Source organism: Notothenia rossii (assembly GCF_949606895.1).
Source record: "Notothenia rossii genome assembly, chromosome: 7".
NCBI classification, from domain to species: Eukaryota; Metazoa; Chordata; class Actinopteri; order Perciformes; family Nototheniidae; genus Notothenia; species Notothenia rossii.
This window is the reverse complement of record NC_136905.1, coordinates 69,086,853-69,110,116: the sequence shown is the minus strand read 5'-3', so window position 1 is coordinate 69,110,116 and position 23,264 is coordinate 69,086,853. Positions and strand designations below refer to the sequence as shown.

Below are 23,264 nucleotides of genomic sequence, written 5' to 3'. Positions count from 1 at the left end.
CGCTGTATTTAACATTCATTACATAAGGCCCCTCTCTAACGTCTCTTATCAGCATCCAGCAGAACTAAATACTTAACATTATAATTCAGATTTGAACATTACAAATGCCTCTGCTCATTCTAGCTCATTTATTTTAATATGTTAAAATGTCACTGCGGTTGTTTAGCTGAAAGTGTCACCTCAGCAAGTGCTTCATTAAATCTTTCAACTCACTGACTGCACTCCAGCATGCAGTCATAAATACAGTGTGGTGTTAAACTCTCGGGATTGTGTGTGTGTGCATGCGTGTGCGTTTGTGTGTGTCTGTGTGTGAAGACTAAGATAGGTAATAGGTCCCCTGACACCCTAATCATCTAAACGAACACTATATAAACTAAAATGTAACGTTGCAACATGCTATGTGACACTGTTAAGTCATTTTGACGAGGCCTGTCACAGTGTTATGCTCTAAAAGCAAAACATGTCCCAAGAGCCTCCATTGCCAGGCAGATTGGTACGCATTGTTACCACAGATTGTGTATATGTGAAAGAGGATAAATTAAAGTAGAAACTATCCTTTCCAATCTTCATCAGTTTCCACTGCATGTGTGTGTGTGCTTGTGTGAGTAAGTAACAGCTAAATACACCATTGCGTAATGTATTATAGCGAGGATAATTCTGCAAAGTCATCACTGCTAAATCAATGCAATGCACTTACCATATTAGCCTACTAATATATGAACCACACCACCTAGTTCTGCTAAAAATATCTATTCATGATACAAAGTATACAGATGAAACAATAGTTCTTATAATGTCTCTGAAAGCTGTTCACACAGTTTGAGTTTTGAGGAAAAAATGGTGATCTCACCCTCAACTTTACTCTAACAACAAAACATTTGTCTTTGCCATCATTAAACTATATGGTCATTTAGCGTCTTTTCCTGGTGTATTGGGAAAATGAATGTAATTTAAAATGTCCGATTTTGGAAATGTGACTATTACTTAAACAAGTAATACATGCTATAAATGTGAGTTTTAAGTCTTTTATTACAAAACCAAAAGAGCCTGTACATTAAGCATAGTATAACTGCCATTCTTGTACATAATACTATTCAATAAGATTCCAAATAATACTCTTATTGATAAAGCTCTAAATAAATATCATAAATACATATAAGATTAAGCCAAATTGGCCCTGTTAATATTTATATTCACAGAATACAGTCCGCAGAGCAGGTGAGGGGAGGTCAGTCAGTTCTTGTTTTGGGTGCGTGCGAGGAACAGGACTGAGCATCAGGAATAACAGTTTCCATAAATGTCTTCCTTCCCCCCCTCCTGTTGTGAAGTGATTTAGTGAGAGATCTCCAGAGTGAAGTTCAAGACAATACTTCCTGTCTCCCTGATAAAGTCCTCGTGGACCAAAAATCCCGTCATACCTCCACACCATGGAGGAACATTTGCAGACAGGGCTTAAAGACTGGTTAACACAGGCTACTAGCAGAGCTCAGCCATCTCATGCCAAGGGAATAGAGACAGTGCCGTTTGCCCGACTGCGGCTTCGTGTGTGGACGCTGGAGTCTGTGAGCTCCTCGCCATGTTCCTCCGTCTTCTTGTCTGCGATGGTGGCCAGGAAACGCAGCGTGACTGAGTCCCACTCCTCAGGCAGCAGCAGGAGCAAGAAGCCCAGGCAGATGATGCAGGTGGCTGCCAGGCGCACCACACTGAAGATCACCTCATGTTTCAAAACATCTACGGCTACAGCAGGTGAAGGAAAGACAGGAAGTGTGGCAGAGGAGCAGAACAGGGAAGGAGGGGGGAGAAACAAAAACAAATTGAGATTAATTACATGAAGTAAGATAAACCACAGGACACTGCAGCTATAGGGGGATGAGTGAAGCTAATGCAGATTGAAATCAGCACAAGCCGTCCACTTTATCCTCTTTGTCTTTGCGGTCTGGAGACAATTGGCCGTAACCCACCGACCTTCATGCAGTCCATCGTGGTCAAAGAAAATAACTCGTCTGCAGGCATTTAGTGTCGCCTTAGCAACCTGATCCTCCCTCAGCGAGAGAAGAGTTGCAGGGTGTGTTGAGGCACATTGATGATTAGGTTTCCAGGAAGAGAGAGGCAGACTTGCTGTGTAATCTGTTTGCTTCAGTAGCCTTAAGTGCTGACCTCTCAAAACAAGCACCACAGTATGTGTGGCCATTTACTCTCCTTCTCACAATCATATCAATAAGAAATAAGAAATTATAACCAATACATTGAAGACAATACTTAGGAAACTTTACCTGCATTGCCCGGCACACTGAGGAGTGTCCCTATGGAGATGAGAATGGGGTACGTCAGCACCACACCAACATGCACCAAGATGTTGAAAACTGTAAAATAAGAGGAATAGATTAGAGTTCACACACGACAGGTCATTTTATCAATGAGTTAAGTAAAAGAAGAAATTATTTTGCCTCTTTCATTAAATGTTTTCTTAAACAAAAATGACAAAGTCATTAGTTACAGCTTTTAATTTGAAGGTACGTTGAGGAGTTTATGACCAATAGTAGTTTTTAGTAGCTTGCATGCAGCTAGTTTACATTGTGCTGTCTGTTTGTGGCAGCAATGCCCCAAAAAGCATACCAATAGCCAACGAATGCAGTGAAAAGCAGACTGTAAGCATGTAAACAATTAGAAATCATCTTATAAATACATATATTTTTAAAGGAAACATATTACTATAAATTAACTGTTTGTTAATGAACAATTACAATTAATTCAAACACTTTTAACAGGTGGGTGAAACCCTGATATTCACTCTTTTCTTTACAGGTATTGATGCACTCTCACCCAGCCACAGTCCTGCCAGTCCACACAGGTATCCCCAGGGCAGGGAGGACAGTGAGCCCAAGTGCTCCACCTTGGTGAAGTAGAGGATGAGGGGCACACAGGAGATGAAGATGAGGTTGAAGAAGCCCATGGTGGAAAGGAAGTGAGCCACTTCTCCAAGGTTTGCACTTCCCAGAAACATCTTGAACAGCACCTGGATGGTGAGACAAACATTAATATACACATTGACAGTCACTGTTACAAGCATTTAGAGTCAGTCCAAAAGTGGTTCAAACTGAGAAGTGGTCTAACCTTGTAAAGAGCTGATGTGGAGGCCGAGCCCACAGCTAATGCCACACCCACAAAAGAATCGCCATGGAAACCATCAGCATAAGCCATCATGACAATACCTGTGATGGCCATGATAGCTGCCACAATCTGCAGGTAGAGATTCAGAGACATCACAGGCATTAGTTTACTCAGGAGGAACAGCTATTGAAAGTTTTATTATAGTTGTTATTGTGAGGATACTGACCCGAACCCCCATGAAACGGTCCTTGAGAACAATCCAGGACAAAAGAAAGACGAAAGCCTTGTGGCAGCAATAGAGCGCAGAGACATCAGTTGCGGTCAGTTTCTTCAACGCCATGAGGTAAAGGTAGTTGGTCAGCGTCCACAGGATCGAGAAGGGGGCTGTCCTCTTTACGAAAAGCTTGAGAGTCATCCCATCCTCCCCAAAGAGCTTGCTGCACTCCCTGTTTTACAAGGGCCAAAAAAAGAGATGTCAGACTTGGCTTTGCTTTAGATCTGCCCTCTCCAAATGAAAAACGTATATACATATACATTTAAACACTACTAGATTATTTATCTTCATTTTGGTGATGAACTCAAATGACACGTCTGCCACAGCTGTTTTACGTACAGTCTCAAGCACACATTAGCAAAAGCCATATCAACGCTTCTTTCATTGGATTCAAATATCATTTTATTGTCAGTTTACCTGAATTTCTGTATGGGAGTCTGCTTCTCCCTTGTAGTAACCACCAGTCCAGAGTAGTAGATGGGGAAGAAGAGGATGTTCCAGTTGCTGCTGAACCAGGAGATGAAGAAAGGACAGGAGAACGACTGGAAGGTCAGCTTTACCACCTGAGTGGTACCCACCCAGGAGGAGGAGACGCACAGCACCAGCAGCAGACCCCCCAGCACCTTCAGAGCCGTTCGGGTACATGTCTGATAGGACCGGCTCTCTTCACTGGTCTCGCTGCCCGGTGTCTCTGCATGAGACTCTGAGCCATCCTCTCCTGGTGGGAGACACAACAAAAAGATTTATATTTTGTGGCTCTACTGTGACATTTTTACTTTGGCTTAAATGTTGAAAAAGGTCTTTAATCCTGGCTGTGCTGCAGCACCTCTTTTCACCCGCTGTCTGAAACCAGAGCCCAGTCTGTTCTGATTGGTCAACCGCATAGAAATGTCCCACCCCTTAGACTACAATGTGTTGAAGCGCTGGTCAAAAGAAGCACAAGTGTTATATAGTGATGTCACTACAGTATTACCGAAAACAGAAAATCCATCACTTGGATCTCTACATGTGCACTTTGTACTTCCTGTTCTAAGGACAATGTTAGCATGACATAATATAAGCATTTAGCTAAAAGCCGTTCTCGCATTGCTTTGCATAAATACAGCTTTGTATTTTAAATCCTTTATATTAGCCAAACCTTGTATATTCCGTATACTTTATATTAATGTATATACAGGGTGGTGCATGTGTCTCCCTGGCTGGGGTCCAGCACATAAGCATTTATTGATCAATTGCCCTCAGTGATCACTACCACAGTTTGCATTTCATGCTGTAAGGGCGCTGATGCACAAGACAAGACTTTGTCAAAAATGTGTTGGGTTAGCATTTTGGCTGTGCATGTCATAAATAGCTTTGTGGCCTCATGAGGCAGCACGTACTGTAGTCAGGTGTGCACAGAAAGCTGATGCCCAGAAAGCAAGAGTAAACCTAACCACATGACATTCCACAAGAAAGTCATGTCAACCTTGGCAGCCACGGTTTGACTGTTGGTACATTCCTGCTATGAAAATGTTGCCTTTGAGATATATCTGAAGATGGAATCAAGATTGTCATGGAGTAGCACTGGGAAAGATGTACACTACCACCAACATTACATATAGATCGAAAGAGAGGATTATTCCTAATCTTATGCCAGTGATGCATGGTTGATCATGCCCAGTGCCTAAATCGACTGCAGGACTTCTGGACCCTTACTGTGCTGTTTAATATGTGAAGTGCTGTGTGTGGGAGCATTTCTGGAGAGAGCTCAGATTCTGTTCTTTAACTTTCAACAGTGTGATCAATTTACACCAGGGCAGGAATAAAAGATGACATGTGCTGGATGTTTGCTGCCTGTGCCCCCTTTGCTAGCTCAGCACGGGAATCTCTGCCATTTCCACCATGGCTGCAGACACTGCAGCGCTGCAAGCACCTGCATTTGTACCCAGAGTATCTCCCTCTGCTGCAGCAGGGCATCTCGTTTTCCATCTGACACTCTTTTGTCTGTCAAATGCAGTGAGACTTCAACAGGAAACAGTGAAAGGTCTAATGAAGGAAAGTGGATTGTACGTTAATTAGTTTTAGTTTCATCCAAAAGAAAGCCGCAACAGTATTTGTTAAGCGCATTCCTTAGATCAAATAACGATAGTGATATTTTCTGGCTTGTTTGTGTGAAACCCTTACACTGGTGAGTCCACCCCACACTACATTGGCAGGTATCTTTTACAGAGCCACCTATTTCATTCAGAAAATAACTCAACAGTCTTGCCAAAATGACTTAATAAGATCAATGAAAGCATCAGATCATAGCTGGCACCCAGTAACAGTATTACAGCTAACCCATGGCTGCAACTGTTATACCTGAGAAAGAATGGTGATTAGATTAGACCAGTGGTTCTCAAAGTGGGGGGCGCGCCCCCCCTGGGGGGCGCAGAGGCATACCAGGGGGGGCGCGAGAGACCAGGAGGAAAAATGTTAAAAAAAAAAAATGTAAAAGATAAAAAAATAAAAAATCATACATTTAAAAATTATTTATTCGAAAATAATATGATGCAGTACTATTCCGTCTGGGTCTCTGTGTTTCATTAAAGCTCGGCTCTGTGTGTGTGTGGAACGAGCCCTTTTGTGTGCGCGAGCGAGAGAGAGAGAGCGCACTGGTACCGGGGATCGTTGTTGTTAGCTTCTGGTGCTAGCGAGCTACGCTAACGGATATAAGGAGCTTTTTCAACAACAAAGTGGAGGAGAGTCCTCTCCTGTCAGACTGAGAGACTCAGTGAGCTAAAGCAGGGGTTCCCAACCTTTATTGTGCCAAGGACCGGCAGATACATTAAAAAAAATTCGCGGACCGGTTGTCAATTTTAGCTGATTTTAATATTTACTCACCAGCAGGTGGCAACAGAGGCTAATTGTTTTTAACAGCCTGAAGAAATACTAATATGCATCCAAAACATATTAATAACGTTTAAAACCAGGATACAATTAAAACAAAAAATTAGGACCGCTTTACAAATATTAATATAATATATAATATAATATAGCCTAATATGGCAATATCAGGCTGTTACATTGTATGTAACAAATAATAGAACAATATGCATCCAAAACATATTAACAACGTTTAAAACCAGGATACAATCAAAACAAATTAGGACCACTGTACACATATTGATATAACTGAAATGTCAGGGAGACCCCTAGGCTTGTTTGCCAGCCATAATAACGTCATACCGGGGCGTTCGTTCCGGTGCACTCCGACAGCATTTAGAACTACATCGAGATTAAGATTAAACTAACTTCTTTTGGGAACACCCACATACCTATGGAGTTGGCCAGATGTGTGTAAATTACTGTTCATGGTAATTTGAAAACAAATGCCGTTGTTGGACACACACAAACACACCAAACATACACACACACACAGCGGAGCTGAGCAGAGCACATACACACACACATCATGTGCCTTTGTGACCGGACATTTCCTTCATACAACGAGTAATAGGGGTAATAATCAGGCCGTTCGGTGTGTGTGTGTGTGAAACGTAGCAGCCTGCAGTGGGGAACACAGTGAAGGCTGTGTGTACACGCTGGTGCTGCACTTCTCAGAGGCTGCCTCCTGATGCTGCAGCCATTTCATGAAGTGAAGGAGGTTTTACAAATAAAAAAAATAGCTCTACACCCCTGGCCGCAATGTCCTTAAAATGAAGTCCGAGTTCGAAATATATCTCAAATAATGTATGCACTGCCACTTCCCCACATAAACATAACAGTCTGCGATTAAACGGTTGTCCCCTGTGTGCTCCACTTCCTATTGGCGCACCGGTAACTTTCTCTGTGCATAAATGAACAATGATAAAATATTTTTAAATATTTCTAATTCTGCAAATATTACGATAAACTCACAGCCATTTCGCGGCCCGGCAGTAACACCTCCACGGCCCGGTACCAGTCTGCGGACCGGGGGTTGGGAACCCCTGAGCTAAAGGACTCTCAGTGTTTAGATAGTTCACTTTAGTCTAAGTTATCTCAGTGGGTCTCAAACGGTTTGTTCACGATTAATGTAAACAATTATTTCTGAGGCACACGTTTATATGATCATTATAGTCATAAAAAAATAAGAGAATAAATGAAAAACAGGTATGAAATACTATATGGCAGTAAAACAAGAATAACGTTTAAAAGGGTGATTTGTAAAATATCCATAAAGAAAAAGTAAATCTGTTTACAGTTCTGTTTCATATGGGTGTTGAGAGATGTATCCATAGATCTCTTCATTTTGCTCTCAAAGTGCTCCAGATTGATGCATTTAACTTCAATATTTAAAAATAAATCTTCCCGGGGGAGCTTGCCCCCGGACCCCCCTATGTGAGGTCCACACACCACCTATAAAAATAGCACTTTACCCTATGCCGTGAGCTGATTATCGAGCCTTCATTGTAACTGTCTCACTGTGTATATGCGTGGGGAATGTTGCAGTAGAAAATTCCACTGTAGCGCCCGGTACATTAATGGGAAACCCTAAATGTTTGAGCACCCTCTATGAAACGTCAAGCTACCCCACAGCACCCCCAAAATAAATTTCTGGCGCCGCCACTGAGCCTGACTATTTGTGTTGGGGGGGCCCGACTTTTTTTTTTCTCCAAAGGGGGGGCCTGACAGAAAAAGTTTGAGAACCACTGGATTAGACCGATCAGATTCATGTTAGTGCGAGGAGAGGATCATTTGCTTAATACAAAATAAAAAAAGTGATCTGTTGTATCCAATCATGTTGGAGCGTTTTAACAACTTAATACACATTTGGGTAATTAAGTCCAGTTGTTCCTAACCAAGGTGAAGAAATGAAAAAAAATATTTGGCTACACAAATTGTGCATTCATATGTTTTACTATTTTATAGAATTTACATTTTCTGAGAATTTTGGAAAGTTGTGCCTCCTTGCGTTTCAATAAGTGACTTCAATTAAGCCATATGAGAGGTTTGGAAGGGTTAGGGGTTTTCAAAGATCATAAAATGTTCGACTATGTGTGTTTAATAGAGTAAATAACACAATATGAAATGTAGTTAAGCAAGTACAAAGTTGCATAAAACTGAAATACTCAAATCATGTAAAGGCACCACAAACTCTCCATATGTGCAGCACTGAAGTATACTTAGTTTCTACATCAGTGTTGCATTAGCCTAGAGTCTGTAAAATGTTTCACCTTGACTTACAGCAGAACTACAGCTTGTGGGGAAAACAAAAATGTCGAACACAATACAAGTTCTTTCTTACAGGATCATCGAGGGATTGGTGTAATTACATTCTGTCACAGCTACAATTCTTAATCAACCTAATGAGCCTGGTGGTTGCTAAACACTGGAAAACTAAGATCTGATATTGCTGCAAGAGAGAAGCAGCTTTATTATTCTTTTGATTTTTTCATTATGTCTGCTACTCCTTGTCCAACAGCTAAGATGGTTCGTGTTTCACAGCACTGACAAAAAAATGAAAGCTTTTAGTGTTGGATACGGGCTCTTCTGTCCTCTTTTGATGAGGTAAAAGCCACTACAGGCTGATCTGCTGCCAAGATGCAGTAATATTATAACTCTACTATTACCGTGCCTCATAAAAGTGACTCTCGTGGCCAAAATAACAGACAGGTTATTTGCTGACTAGTATTGATGCTAAAAGTTGCAAGAGAAACAATAATGCCTGACAGATACAGCCTGTCAGCATAGTTTCACTGTTAAATACTTCACTGAAGTAAAAAAAGTGCTATTCAGTCAACTCAGAGAGAGTGTAATTGTTTGGCTAAAATGTAAGAGTGCTATTAATAAAGTTCTTAGACCTATACATGGAGCATCATCCATCAGACATCATTTGGTGCATTATTAAAATTAAAGGTTTATTTTATTTAAATATGATGATCCAAAGCTTAAACTTTAAAATATAGACTCTCCAAAGACACATCAAACCACTAACAATAGAGCTGCTTAGAGTATGCACTTACATTTGAAGTTGGGACAAGCTTCCACCTCTTTTCAAACTAAAATACCTATGCCTTACTATATGAAGGCTATCCTGAGTTATACTATACTAAACTTTACCTTTAAGAAATGTGTTCAAAAAGCATTAGCCAGCGTCATCATCATGCCATTTCATTACAGCAATCCCATTGCTGCAGAGGATCACTCACTGCTAGCACCCATTAACAGAGCTTATCCAGTCTGTGTGACGCAGCTGGTTGCTCGAACCTCACATTTCAATCCATTCTGTGTTTTATCTCACTGACACTGCATGCCAGTGACATTGATGGATGGACCCCTGCCGAATACAATATGAAGCTCAGAGTTGCCTCTGCAGCGTTGGGCAGGCTTACTGCGGGCCAAACAGCATTACGTTTCTATCCAAGTCACGGCAGGAGATGTGAAACATAGCTATGATGATATTGATAGCAGCACCACTCAGTCATTTGTGTTACACAGATAAAAAGTAAAGGGATTTAAGTGAAGTACAAGGCTGTTGGTTATGGGATGAGGATGAGTGAATTGTAATGTTCAGTGAGATGAATGGAGGGCAGGTGGACAGAATTACCAGATGTGAAAGCCGCTGAATTTGGGCCTGTTTGGTTTTATTTTCCATGAGCGCCGGGCAGCCAGAAACAGATGCTGCTGCTACAACTACACTTCCTGTCAACATTAAGCTTCCAAACTCTTCCAGCAGGACACTAAAGTGATATGTTTCAAAAAGCCCAGGTGGTAAAACGTGTTGAATTAAGCTGCTCATTAGATTTTGTGGTGGACAGTCACATGCACATATACAAGTACTGTACTTAAGTACAACTTCTGATGTACTTGTATTTACCTTGAGTAGTTCAATTTCCTGCTACTTCATACTTATATTTCAGAGGCAAATATTGTACTTTTTACTGCCCTACATTTATTTTAAAACTGAAGTGACTGAAAACTTTAGAATAATGATACAAATATATAATCAACAAATAATGAGTCATGCATTATAATAGGTTAAATCTACATTGATCAATTGGTGATTTCCACACATTTCAGTTGATAAAGTAAAACATATCCAACAATAATTCTAATCCAAATCTATATAATATATATTCCATTGTGCAGAATGAATACTTTTACGTTTGGTACTTTAAGAACATTTTGATGCAAATACATTTGTAAAGTATAGGCAACATTTTGAATGCAGACTTCTGCTGGTAACAGTAGACCATTCTGTGGTACTACTACTTTATCTGAGTACTTTATCCACCTTGAATAGAACACATTCACATCACTTCATTGATGCCTTATGGAAAAACGTTTTTTATCTGTAAAATGTGTCCAAAACAATGAGCACTATTAATTAGTTCTAGTTTAAAGCAACCTATACTATGCTAACGCTGCCAGTATCTCATGCCGACACATGCGCCTTGACTATTCATAGTTGATTGTAAATGGCGTCCTGGGCCTCTCCGGTTCTTTGGGTTTACCTTCAGAGATGGGGCAGGTGAGGACCTGGGTGCTGTACGAGCTGAGAGGAGCCACTCGGGCTGAGTGCTTCTTCATCCTCCACTGGGGGCACAACGCACTGTCCTTCCTTGGGAAGCGTGTGAGGATGTGTGTGTGTGAGTAAATGTGCCCAGGCTGCTTGCTCAGCAGCTCGTCCTGCTTGCTCCGTGCATCCTCAGACTCCTGACTCCTCTGCTTCTTCTTCACACTCTCGATTGCCCCCTCCTCCCAGAGCTCTGTCAAACTCTTCTTTCTTCTTCCCAGCACTCCAGTCCTGACTCCCTGTTCCTCTCCAGCCCAGCGCTCTCTGTTACTGCTGCTCTGACTCTCTGTAGTGACACAGCTCAGTGGAGATAGCTCAGAGTTAGTGCCGTGAAGTGAAGACTCTACTGTTGCACTGTCATGCCGTGATCCAGTGCTGCCACTGTCTCCAAGGGAGACTGAGCTTCAAGTGTGTCTGGCATGGCGCAATCACTCCCCTCATCTCTTTTCATCCTCCTCCTCCTCTTCTTCTTTTCTCTCTCGCTTTCCCCCTCCTCTTCTTTCGCTCCACAAATCAGCAGCTTTGTTTGGAAGGTAACCAAGCAGCCCAGGCTAATTATGCTGCGTTAGCTGCTGCCTCCCTCTCTCCCTCCTTTTCCTCCGCTCACCTCTCTACCTGACCAGGCTCTTGTCATGCCTTCCCTCCCTGTCTCCCTCTATCAATATACTCCTGTCCCCCATCTTCCAATGACTCTCTCCCTTCTTGGCACAGCTCCTGATCTTCTCTACTTCTGAGAGACAGATTATTCAAACAGCTTTCTTCTGTTGCTTTACACCACAGCATAACAAAGTGAGCTTCACAGAAAAGTGAAAGTCCTATATATAAAACAAATCCACTGAAGTATCCCATTGCACTAGGAGATAAGCGAGCCTCTGCCCACAAGGTACTTACACCACTGGTACACATTTACATATCACTACTATGATGTGCTGCACACATTATCGACATTACCATCTTCCATACAAATAGGAATATGCCTGCTACCTTAACTTGTGTCTTTCCAATCCAATGGGTCTAAATCACTGTAGTTTACATTATTTGTGCCTCTCATGTTGACTCCATGAAACAGGTGACCACAACTTCTGTGTGTTATTCTCCTCAATCTGATCATATATTGCTTTTTGTTTCCATTGGCAGATCAGCAATATTTGCCTTCTCTATTGTGGTAGACAGTAACATTTACTCAAACACTAAGGTACAATTCCTTTATTTATACATTATGGTACTAGATTTTGTAGGAAAATGTATTAGAGTAAGGAACAACATAATGGAAACCGCTGATGCTACTCGGCTCTATTGCAGGTCCAACTACGGTAGCCTACTTACTGTAAGCCCTTTTGACTGGCAGTCACTTTAATCAAAGTTGAAATGTCTGTGCCGGACGTTTTAACAGTGTTTTTACATCAATTATTTACATTGTGATTATACTATTTCAGTAAGTTATTTACATTATTTTTCCATCACAGTTCACAGTGAGGGGAAACCCTGACACTGGCAGAAGGTGAGGACCTGGGGAGGGTGAGTCTGGGCCGTGTGAGTCACTGCGGCCTGGAGTTTCCATCTCAAGGAAAGCCCTCCGTCTAATCTATCTCCAGCTGTGGTTAATCTGCCTGAACATTAATGGACCTAAATATTGCTTGAGCCTTGACATAAACAACATATCAGTGTCTAGTGCATGCGGTCAGACACATGAGGCCTTGCAGCCTGTAATGTGATCTTAATATAACCTATGCTATGCTTAGCCTCGCACCAGTAAAATCAATACTAGCCAAGCCAGGAACAGTCACACTATTACCTTCACTGTTCCCACCTGAGATAGAGAAAGCATTTAAAGTAAGCATGCAGTATGCTTCTCTATGCTGGAGAAGAATACTCAATAGCTTTCACATCACTGTAACTCTAATGATAATTTATACCTGACTTATTCTATATGACCTTGTTTTTTGTTTTCTATTCTCTTGGCGGGTTGATGCCAGTTTTGAGTTTTACCTTTTATAATGTGTTTCCTTTGCACTTTGTCTTTATGCTTTTGAAGTGATTTGAATTGCCTTTTGGCTGAAATGCGCAATATATTTAAACTTGTTTTGTCCAGCCCCTCCCTTCCTGTTTCTCTCAGCTACATTCCTGGCACTTTTATAGAGAGCATAGCAGATCAGAGTTCTTCTGTGTGCATCCCCAGGCTGCGAGACAGCACAGTTATTGTTTGGCTGTTTGTTACAATGGAAACAATGCAGGGCCATTTTCCAGTAAAACCAAGGTAATAAATAAATATTTGTTTGGATGAAATATCACATATTGAGGAAACAACACTGTGTTTTTTCAAGGAAAATATCCCATTGCAATCACACTTAATTTCCATGGTCAGAGTCAGTGTGACGGTATGAGTGCTACACTAATGCATTGAGTGACATTGTGAGGATGAGGCTTCACATGGTGGCTGAACTAATATTTGGTTTGGTGTAAACCGGGATGAGCTGGGGGTATGGATCCCCTGAGACAGGAGGGTTAAACTTAAAATAGCCCGGCTGATGAGAGGAGCCAACAGCTAGACAGCGAGGGGATGGAAAACGGCCGAGTCAGCAGAGCCCGGGATGCTTATCGCTATCAGATTAAGAGAAATACCTGGAGCACGTGTCGTACACTTACAAGAGGCCCCAATTCACTTTCAAATATAAGACACAAAGGGATCATTCCTTTCTCTATTGTTTATTTTCACATTGTTTTTAGGTGTTCAAATGTTCATACTTATTGCAGCCCTTAAGCACCATGTCGTACACCAGGACATCAACACCAACATAAACTAATGCACCAAAATTACCATAACGTTGAATTATTACCTCTCAAACAACAAAACCAGCTTCAACAAAAACCAAACATCCTAACCGTCTATAACCTAGATATGTGTAAATAATAAACAGGAAGCTTAGTGTATTTAACACAATGGAGCTGTTGCATCACAGATCAAAGCACACTATAGTACATCATCCTCTCTCTTTACCTCCATAGCAACAGATGGCCTCCTCTGTACTGACGCATTTTCCCAATTCAGGATCTTTTGTCATTTAGATGAACCGATGCTCCTCAGTTTATGGTGCAAGCTGCTAATTGTCTTTCGCCTCTCTCTTCACCTCTCAGTGAGGAGCAGAGGATGAGAGATGAGAAACAGAGGCATGAATGTTTCCTGCAGCTGAGGTTATATTTGTAGTGGAGACTGGGCAGACTATGAATTAAGTCCTGCAGACTGTTACTTTCCATTCATTGGAGCTCATATCATCACTCAATGCGTTTAGAACATTTGATGATGAGGACATCTAGTGGTGAACATGATGGATTACATTAACATTTACCCACAGTCAGTCTGTTTTATGTCACTTAACCATAGCTGTGTTTCCTTTGGAATTGTTGTTTTGTGTGTTGAGGTTTATAAATCTATTAGCTGCTGAACATAACCATCACCAATGGAAATCAATTGACTTTTATTTGCTATTATTAAAGCAATGAAATCATATGTTTCTAAATTCAACAGCAATGTGTGTTTAGAAACAGTGTTGGATAAATCACATACATTGCTAAAGACAGTGTTCATAGGGCCTATTTATTTTTGTAGTAATAGTCCTGGTGTTTGCAGTGAGGTTTGTGCATTTATCCCCAGTGGAAAGGACATTATTGAAAAAAACAAAAAAAACATGGTGGCATTACCCTTTTTTATGAGTACCCCAGCAAAAACAACTTCCAAATAATGGTTGCAATATCTTCCCATAAAGGAGGTACAGAACTGCTGAACTGTACTCATGCCAGTGTCCTATTGGTCATATGAAAAATGCATATATCAGTGATTACATATGTTTTGGTGACCAAAGTGATCCACTGTTGGATTCAAGAGCAGACTTAATTGTAGCTTTATTATTTACCCATACCTGTCTACCTCTCTCTACTAGGCAAAATCACATACTCAGGTAATAATGCCGGACCTGTCTTTGTTGGTACACTAATCTTTTAGCAAATTTGCAATTAGGTAAATGTCCTCTGGGCTTTTGAGTCCCCAGAGCAGTTGCACTACTTGGCCCAAGACAAGTTATTCAAATTACACTTTTCATTTGATGCTTTCAGCACCAAGTGAATTCCTGTCATCTCGGTTGATTTGTGATCGCAGAAATCTCAGGGAAATACATTTCAAAGCCACTACAGGTAAGAATATGTTTATGCATTTAAGTAATTTGGGGGAAATAACCCTTTAACTTAGCCCTGGATGCTAAGCAGATGTAAAATCAGTATTCAATGCAATTATACAGTACATTAAAATACAAGTTTCAGGGAATCTGTGGTTAACTTTGGCTTTTGCAGACACACAAATATATACAATTGTTCATGCTGATTTAACACGGAGGTATTAGATTTGGTACTAAAATGTTCTGTCTGTCATCTCATTGGAGGACGTGGAGGACGTGGACCCCGACACCAGTGAACATCCAGGGAGCGGACATTGAGATTGTGAAATCTTACAAATACCTGAGTGTTCATCTGAACAATAAACTGGACTGGACTGATAATTCTGCTGCTCTGTACAAGAAGGGACAGAGTAGACTCTTTCTGCTGAGGAGACTGAGGTCTTTCGGGGTGCAGGGGGCACTCCTTCAGCCCTTCTTTGACTCTGTTGTGGCATCAGCCATTTTCTATGGTGTGGCCTGCTGGGGCAGCAGCATCTCGGTTGCTGACGGGAAGAGACTGAACAGACTGGTAAGGAAGGCCAGCTCTGTCCTGGGGAGTCCTCTGGACACTGTGGAGGTGGTGGGAGACAGGAGAATGGCAGCCAAGCTGTCCTCCCTGCTGGACAATATGTCCCACCCCGGACACCCTGTCCTCACTGTGCAGCACCTTCAGCGACAGGCTGCTGCACCCCACCTGTCACACGGAGAGATACCGCAGCTCCTTCCTTTCTGCAGCGGTCATACTTTACAACCAGCACTGCCCCTAGTAGACCCTCCTACACACACCACAACACAGACTATAACACCCCTTGCTGCTAAATACAAACCAACTTTGTGCAATATGTGCAATATATATGCCATTAATAACCGTGTAATTTATACCTGGCCACTAAATCAATATATATGCCGTTAATAACTGTGTAATTTATACCTGGCTGCTAAACCCTTGTTACTGTTACAAGGTATGTATCTTGTATTTTGTAGATTGTGTAACTTGCTGCTGTTAAATACCGTCAAACTATGTGCAATATGCGCTTTATGTGCAATATATTGCCATCTTTAATAACTGTAATATATACCGGGCTGCTAAATCCTAAGAACTGCTACAGGATTTTATTTGTAGATTGGATTTGTTTTTGATCTGTATTTTTGAAAATGATGTAACTTTTTTATCTTTTTTTTAGCATATTGTTTATTATATTATAACTTAGTACTTTTTTAGCATTTTGTTTATTATATTATAACTTAGTACTTTTTTAACGCATGTAAGATTATGCAACACTAAGCTGTCTGTGGCTCTTTCCTGCTGTAACGCTGCAAATGTCCCCTCTGTGGGACTAATAAAGGTATTCTGATTCTGATTCAGATTTATTGTTGTTGTTACATTTACAGACCACAAGAGGGCAGTGTCAGGCTGCTGAAAGGAGTGTTTTTTATTAAGCATGATTGAAAGGCCATAAAACACACTTCACTTAATGTGCCCTTCTATTATTTAATTAATTGTTTTGCTTACAAATAATTGCTCAAGGGAAAAATCTATCAGCCATGAAGTGAATTGTTTGGGCAGGCCACAAATATTGAGTCTACTGACATACAGTTCTACAACATGCGTGTCATGACTGCAGTTCTGTAACTCCTGTGAGGAAATATTGCATCCATTACTTGGGTTTTAACTCATTCCTAGAAGTGTGATAGACCAGCAGTACTCCAGGAGTCGTTCAGGCAAAGCTCATATCCCATTTGACGCTGGGCTGCTTATAAATAGCCCTGACAGAGCAGGCATGGGAACGGGACAGTCCAAAATAAATGCATGCACATACAGAAGGTTTTAGGCAATGTTTGAGGAAGACAGTCCTTTTACCAGCTGTTAACACTGGATATAAATGCTTTTAAAATGCAAAAGGAATTACCGATCAGTACAAGCATGAATGTATTCTAAGGCAGCTTTCTTTGTACATCTCCCCAGACATTCTCTGTATACTGAAGTGCACAAAACAACACACCCCATTGTGATAAATGTTTGCTCTTCACGCCCTTCCCTCAAAATTCTCCTCTGAGTGCCTGTGTGTTTTTGTTGTCTTGCTGTGATGCCTGCAGTGAAAAACACAGTCACAGTGCTGAGTTAGACTGCCAAAACAAGTGCCTGTCATTCCTCCTGCATCCTACCTTTTTACCCTGCGGGGTGAGCGCCCACACTACAGGCTTGCTCTTTTTCTAAATTAGCTAGACTCAAAAAGAGATACACAGTGAATTATTGTAATAGTTTTCGGAAGATGCTGCTGAAGAAGAATTTACTGCACACACTCTGGTTCTTTCCTCCAGCAGCAGCCAAGTCGGTTGTATATAATATGTTGTCCTGTCTTTTCTGTGAATTTCTTGACAATTTCTCTCTTTTTTTTGAGTAGTTGTCCATAAAGTGTACTTTAACTGGTGCAGTGCACCTTGCTTTTTTGGAAAGATGTCTACCTTCCCATTTTCTTTATATAATGACCCTGCTGTTTGAATTACAGCCTGTACCCAAATGTAGTCCACAATCCCCCTCAGAGGCATCTTCTAATTCAACGCAGATGGCAAGTGGCAATAATAAACTGGCACCAGAATCTTACTAAATATGTCATTACCCCATAAGCTTGGCAGGGTAAGCCTACTGTCCTATTTATGCAGTCCTTTGTCCTAACCTTCATAGGATATGATACTCAGATGGAGGGACATGTGATTCTCAACTCATGGAAACAAAGTGTGTGATGCTTTGAGGCAGCAAGCAGCATGCAACAAATGTGACTTTTCCACATTGTTGTTGCTCAGGAGGATCAAAAACATTTAAGAGAGAGTCGGGTGTGAACATAACCAGACTCCTTCACAGTGACAGCACCAGCAGCGGCTTGTTTAATAGCTGTGCCAGCAGGAAAAATGGTGACAAGTACGCTGCCCTGAGGAATACCTTCTGTTGACTCTGGCATATATACAAATCAGTTGATGGATGGATGGAGAAACATAGAGCTACAAATGGTATATTTCATCGGAGAAATGTAATAACCACGAGCCTGGCAGATACACTGGCTCTCATAGTCCTGGCATTGATGCTTTTACAATCCCCACCTGCTCCTTATACCTTCAATTACATCACAGGCGACATCCAATCTGTTATCCTTGTCTGCTACGGTATACTCTAGGAGAGATTGAGATGGGACAAACCTGCAACTAGCAATTATCTTCGTTATTAACTAATCTTCTATTTATTTGATAGTTTGCTATGATATAAAGAAAGGCAGCCTGGTTTGACATTTGAGAAGCACGAAGCATTGTATTTGTGTTTTAAAAAATATTTAAATTATTAAGCGATTGTCAAAGTTGACGTTTTTATTCAGACAACTTATACATGCATCGACTGATAGATGCAACACATTTAGGGACTATTGCTCCAATGAACAATTTATCTTTAGCGGCTAATTGATTAGTTGTATGGGCATTTCCGAGATATTCAGTTTACTCTACTGTATAGAGGAGTAAACAAAGCATTTGCCAACTTAAGGAGGTGGAATCAGGATTTTTACCTTTTTGTTCAGAAAAACTGCCAAAACAAGGTAATCAAAGTAGTTGGCGATTCATATATGAACAAACAACTAAGCCATTAATATTTGCAGCTCTCTTGTGAAAAATATGATCTGATGAAATATGGCGTTTCATTTTCTCCTTTGTTACACGATATCACCATTCTTTGAAGGCCCTTGAAATGTCCAAGTTGTTCAATCTGATCCCTCTCTGAAGTTTCTGGTGCCCCTTGTTAATCAGGTAATTTTTTCCAAGAAATGAATCTGGATGAGTAGATATATTCCCAAATGAAAGCGTTTGATTGCATTCATGCTTTAATGACTGCAACTGACAGCCCTGATACACAGGAGGCAGTTAATAAGAGACAGGCTCGTTTCCTTTTCCTCAGTCTCTATCTAAGAGACCATTGAGGTGCTCGCAGCTCATCCAAAGAAGCCTCAGCTGAACTGATTGAATAAGGCCCTATCTTTGTTTTCCTTCTAGATTCAAAACAAGTTTGTCAGAGTAATGCGCTGTGTCACAGAGGATTTGGTACTAGGTCTGAGCAGGAATTTTAAAGCACCTCTCTTCTAAGCACACATCTCTAAGTCATGTATTTGTATCTTAGCTTACATAACAGCCAGAAAGGGAAGTTAGGATGCTTACACGACAAGTTCAGTTCACTTGGGAGGATAGTATATACCAGCGTTTGAAAGAGGCTCACAGAGAGACGATCTATTTGATTTTGGGGGGTTTGTTTAAGAAAAGCACCAGTTAATCCAAATTGTATAGCATAAGGACACAGTACAATGAATAAGCCAATTAGTTGTATTTTGTATTGTGTATATTGTGTACTGTATGTAAAGCACTTTATACAGAAGGGTGCTATATAAATAAAGATACATGTACTTACTTACTTAATTAGGAAGCCCAGATGAGAACCTGTGACTTCTCTAATGGTGTAAACTTTCTGAAATGCTGCTCTGCACCCATTGCTTCATTACCATAAAGCCATTTGTAAAAGCACTGATTAGCTGTGCAAAGAACACTGCAATGTTTGTTCTTTTCCCTTGTTATAATCCCACTAGCACGGGCCGTACTTCAACAGAACTGGAGGGCAAGATTTCACTGAACAAAGTGCACCATCAGCTCCCTTCTCCAATCCCAGACATTGTCTCCGAGTCAGCAAAATTCAGAGCATTGCTCTACCAATCAAAACCACATTGATGGGTGAAAATTACAGGCAAGCTTAAAGTACTGAAGTGCTGTTAAATCACAAACACGTCAGGAGATAGCCGGCATCATTCACATGCACCACAGCAGCAGCGGCTGTGTTTGTCTTCGGGATATTTATTGTTTTAATTAAATTTTTGGAATTGAACATGAGGCTGCTGCGTAAGTGATGTTTGCAGAACATGAGTATCTGATGTGCACAACATTAGGCTACAGTTAAACAATTGACTTTGAAATTTGAAAATGTTCATTTCATTCGGGCATGACACTCTGCTGTGTAAATGCTCAGCCTATGTTAGTTTTGTTTAGTCTCTCCCCCCTCTCTCTATGTATCTCTCTCTGTCTCTCCTTCTCTCTGTCTCACCTCAGAGATGGATGGGCCAGCATCACCCAGCCTCCAGCTCACAGTGATTGACATCATGCTGCTCTATAATAGCAATGATTAAAACCCAATTAGCTGAGTTGCAATAGTGGATTTTGCACAATTAAATACTGATTTGCAAGATAGGATGATTTGTGTGAATGGGGGTACAAAAATAAACATTGATACACATTTATTTCCATCATAAAATTGTTATCTTCAATTCACGCACCTGTCAAGGAAAGGCGTGAAATCGTCGCATCCAATGGTGATGCCATCAGTATACTTTATTTTCTTTGAACTCACTTCTATGACTGGAGTACCCCGGGTTGTAGCCGTAGTAGCCGGTGATCCTCAGAATCCGGTCCTCTATGTCGTGCACCCCGTTGGCTGTCACTTTGGTGCTGCCATCTGTGAAGACAACGCAGCTGCCACCGGTCGTCGTCGTCTTTCCCGATAAGTGCGTGTTCACCAGGGGCTCCAGCCGGATGCAAGACTGGTCTGCAGCACTCTCCAAAACACTCTCGGTGCTTAGCATTGTTGGTCCGAGCGGACAGAGATGAGAAGAGACCGGGGATGAGCCCTGATCACCCTGCGAGAGACCCCCGGGGCTGCATCAACAATTAGAAACACGAGCAGGACATCCACATTCCTTCAGTGATGCTCCTGCACGCAGAGCAGCAAGGTTATCACTGTCCATGAGTTTGGCACACACCGACCACCAGGGGGCGTGTCACAACTATCACATGCTTTGAATTCAATTAGGAAAGGTACAAAAAGAAAATGCTGTATTCAGCAGCAGTGTGGAGCAGAAGAGCTGACCCACTGCACCCTTAATAAAAACACATTCATATAAATACAAATCTGTATGGTATCTGTCAAATACTAAAGCTTTAATATTTAATACTTTTTTTCCTCCTCCATTATGGTATTATAATTCCCTAAGTGAGAATACGAATTGGTATTTGATTTAAAACCTTTGATGAAGGCAGTAACCATGATATTTTTTGTAATGTTCATGTTCGGGTGATGTTAAAAGTGTTCTTTGGCACCACTGTGATATTCTTGTAACATTTCAATTGGTGCTTGATAATTGCTTCTTTATTGAGCTTTATTGGTCTAAAAAAATATTTCTCTCTGAATTGCATTTTGTATCTAAAAATAAATCACCAGTAGATAACCGGCCTAAAATAACTTTGCTTTCGCAGCTGTTTGTAAAATATAAACACCAAAAAGATTTAACAAATCCTCTCATTTAACTCCACACAAAAATATCAAACCAAGAATATATTTTGACACCTTTATCATACTACTTCTTTTCAAAGCCCTCAGTGTTGCGATTTGCTGTTCACTATAAAATATGTATGAAAAACGAATATGGCACATTGTTTCACTCACTGGTTGTAATGACCCCGCTCTACATTTAAATACAGGCCATGAGCGTTATTCACTTTTTCTAGAATGGCTTACAGATTAGGAAGTGTGTGCACATTATGTTATGCCATATAGAATGTTTTTTATATTTTTTCAAACGCTTATCATGACATGAATTTCATACTAAATTTAAACCCAGAGCAATCCCTTTTCTTCTTTCCTCTCTTTTCCTTGGCCATAGCTTTTCTGTTTGGCTCGAGGAAGCTCCACTTGACTGGATCCCCCAGCTTGCAGATGTGAAAACTGGGCTCCAAATCCAATAACACAAGATGCAGTATTCCAGTGTTTCTCCGATACGCCTCTTTCCAAGTCCTTTCCAAGTCCTCCTCTCTCTGTGTGAAATCGATTCCCGGTGTGTGGAGAATTTGCGCCCCTGTTGGCATTGTTGTGCAGACACATGCTGGGGTTTATGATGCCCTTGGACTCCAGAAGTGCTTCCTCCCCCTCTCTTACTTACTAAACCAATCTCCACCTCATGTTCTTTTGTTTCAGTTTGTTTGTGCTCCAAAGCACTTATCTCACACATTCAGTGCAGGGACAGCTTTGTGGCTACAACAATAAAAAGCCAGTGCCCAGAAAGTTTCTCCACGCTCTTTGAGATTTGCCCATTTATTATTGGACACCCTCTGACAACAGTGTGCAGCTACAGTCCAAGAAAAGTTGTCTCCAATCACCTACTTTTGTTGTGGCTTTTTACAAGTTGGTATAGTTTATGCAAAACACAATTTAAATAGCCATATTGGAAGATCATTTGTTGGTGAATTCCCCTCATGTTCCAGGTACCACTCTGTATTATTTTCTATCTGCTGCTTATGCTTTAAAATAAATCAACTCAATGGAAAAATATCTCTGTGACAGCATTGGGCTCATTGAAAGTCTATGCAGCCATAACCCACATTAAGAATCCGGTTTATGCATGAGCTGTGACAATGCAAGTTCTAGCCTTTTAGATTTTAAATCCACACATGCATGTCATCACGACCAAGTGACCTCAATAGAAATCATTCTATCCTTGGAGTGTTATCTTAAAAGCCATCATGAAAGGAAGATTCTCCTATCTTTTTTAATATCATGTCTTATTGTCCCCAAGCCACGAAGATGGAATGAGGCTGACTTCAATCTCAGACAACACGATTAGCATTCATTGCATCCCCAAACACAAATTCTCTGTGCATGCTGAGCGTTGCCTTGCATTCCTCTCCTCTAACCTCGTCTAATTCAGGAGAATATTTCAAAGAACCCACAGCCTATTATCATGTTTATTAGATCCTCAAACATGTTCCCGTTATTTGCTTCACGTGTGATGTGACGCACAATCTTTCTCTTGTTGTACAGCTGTGTTTATTATGTGCAGAGTGTGCCTTCTATTTTTAGATCCTGGTTCTGATTTTCATGCTGAGATTTGATGGCATTTTTTGGATATAAATCAAATAGTTTGACCGTAACTGCCTCACTCTTCTGTAGCTCATTGACTTTTATCCTCTGCGCTTGCTGTAGGCATTCAACAATAAAACCTAATCCTTTGCCTAAGTGGAATAAAAGGACACACTGAGGAGACAATATGTCCCATGTGACTCCATCCCAGGCAAACCC

General features: G+C 41.0%; 1 protein-coding gene across 4 annotated transcripts; it reads right to left on the bottom strand.

Moving 5' to 3' along the window:
- Positions 1 to 1,011: 1,011 nt before the first annotated feature.
- Positions 1,012 to 20,927, bottom strand: slc35f4 (solute carrier family 35 member F4). 4 transcript variants are annotated; one of them, XM_079691415.1, is made up of 7 exons: positions 20,544 to 20,927; positions 3,803 to 4,103; positions 3,338 to 3,557; positions 3,115 to 3,240; positions 2,824 to 3,016; positions 2,274 to 2,363; positions 1,012 to 1,737 (listed from the first exon to the last, which is right to left on the bottom strand). In XM_079691415.1, the coding sequence occupies exons 1-7, from the start codon at positions 20,773 to 20,775 to the stop codon at positions 1,496 to 1,498; spliced, it is 1,404 nt and encodes a 467-aa protein (XP_079547541.1). In that variant the 5' UTR covers positions 20,776 to 20,927; the 3' UTR covers positions 1,012 to 1,495. The 4 variants fall into 4 exon arrangements, with proteins under 4 accessions (XP_079547541.1, XP_079547544.1, XP_079547542.1 ...); XM_079691418.1 differs by having other exon boundaries at positions 20,470 to 20,686; XM_079691416.1 differs by lacking the exon at positions 20,544 to 20,927 and adding an exon at positions 10,843 to 11,400.
- Positions 20,928 to 23,264: the final 2,337 nt, after the last annotated feature.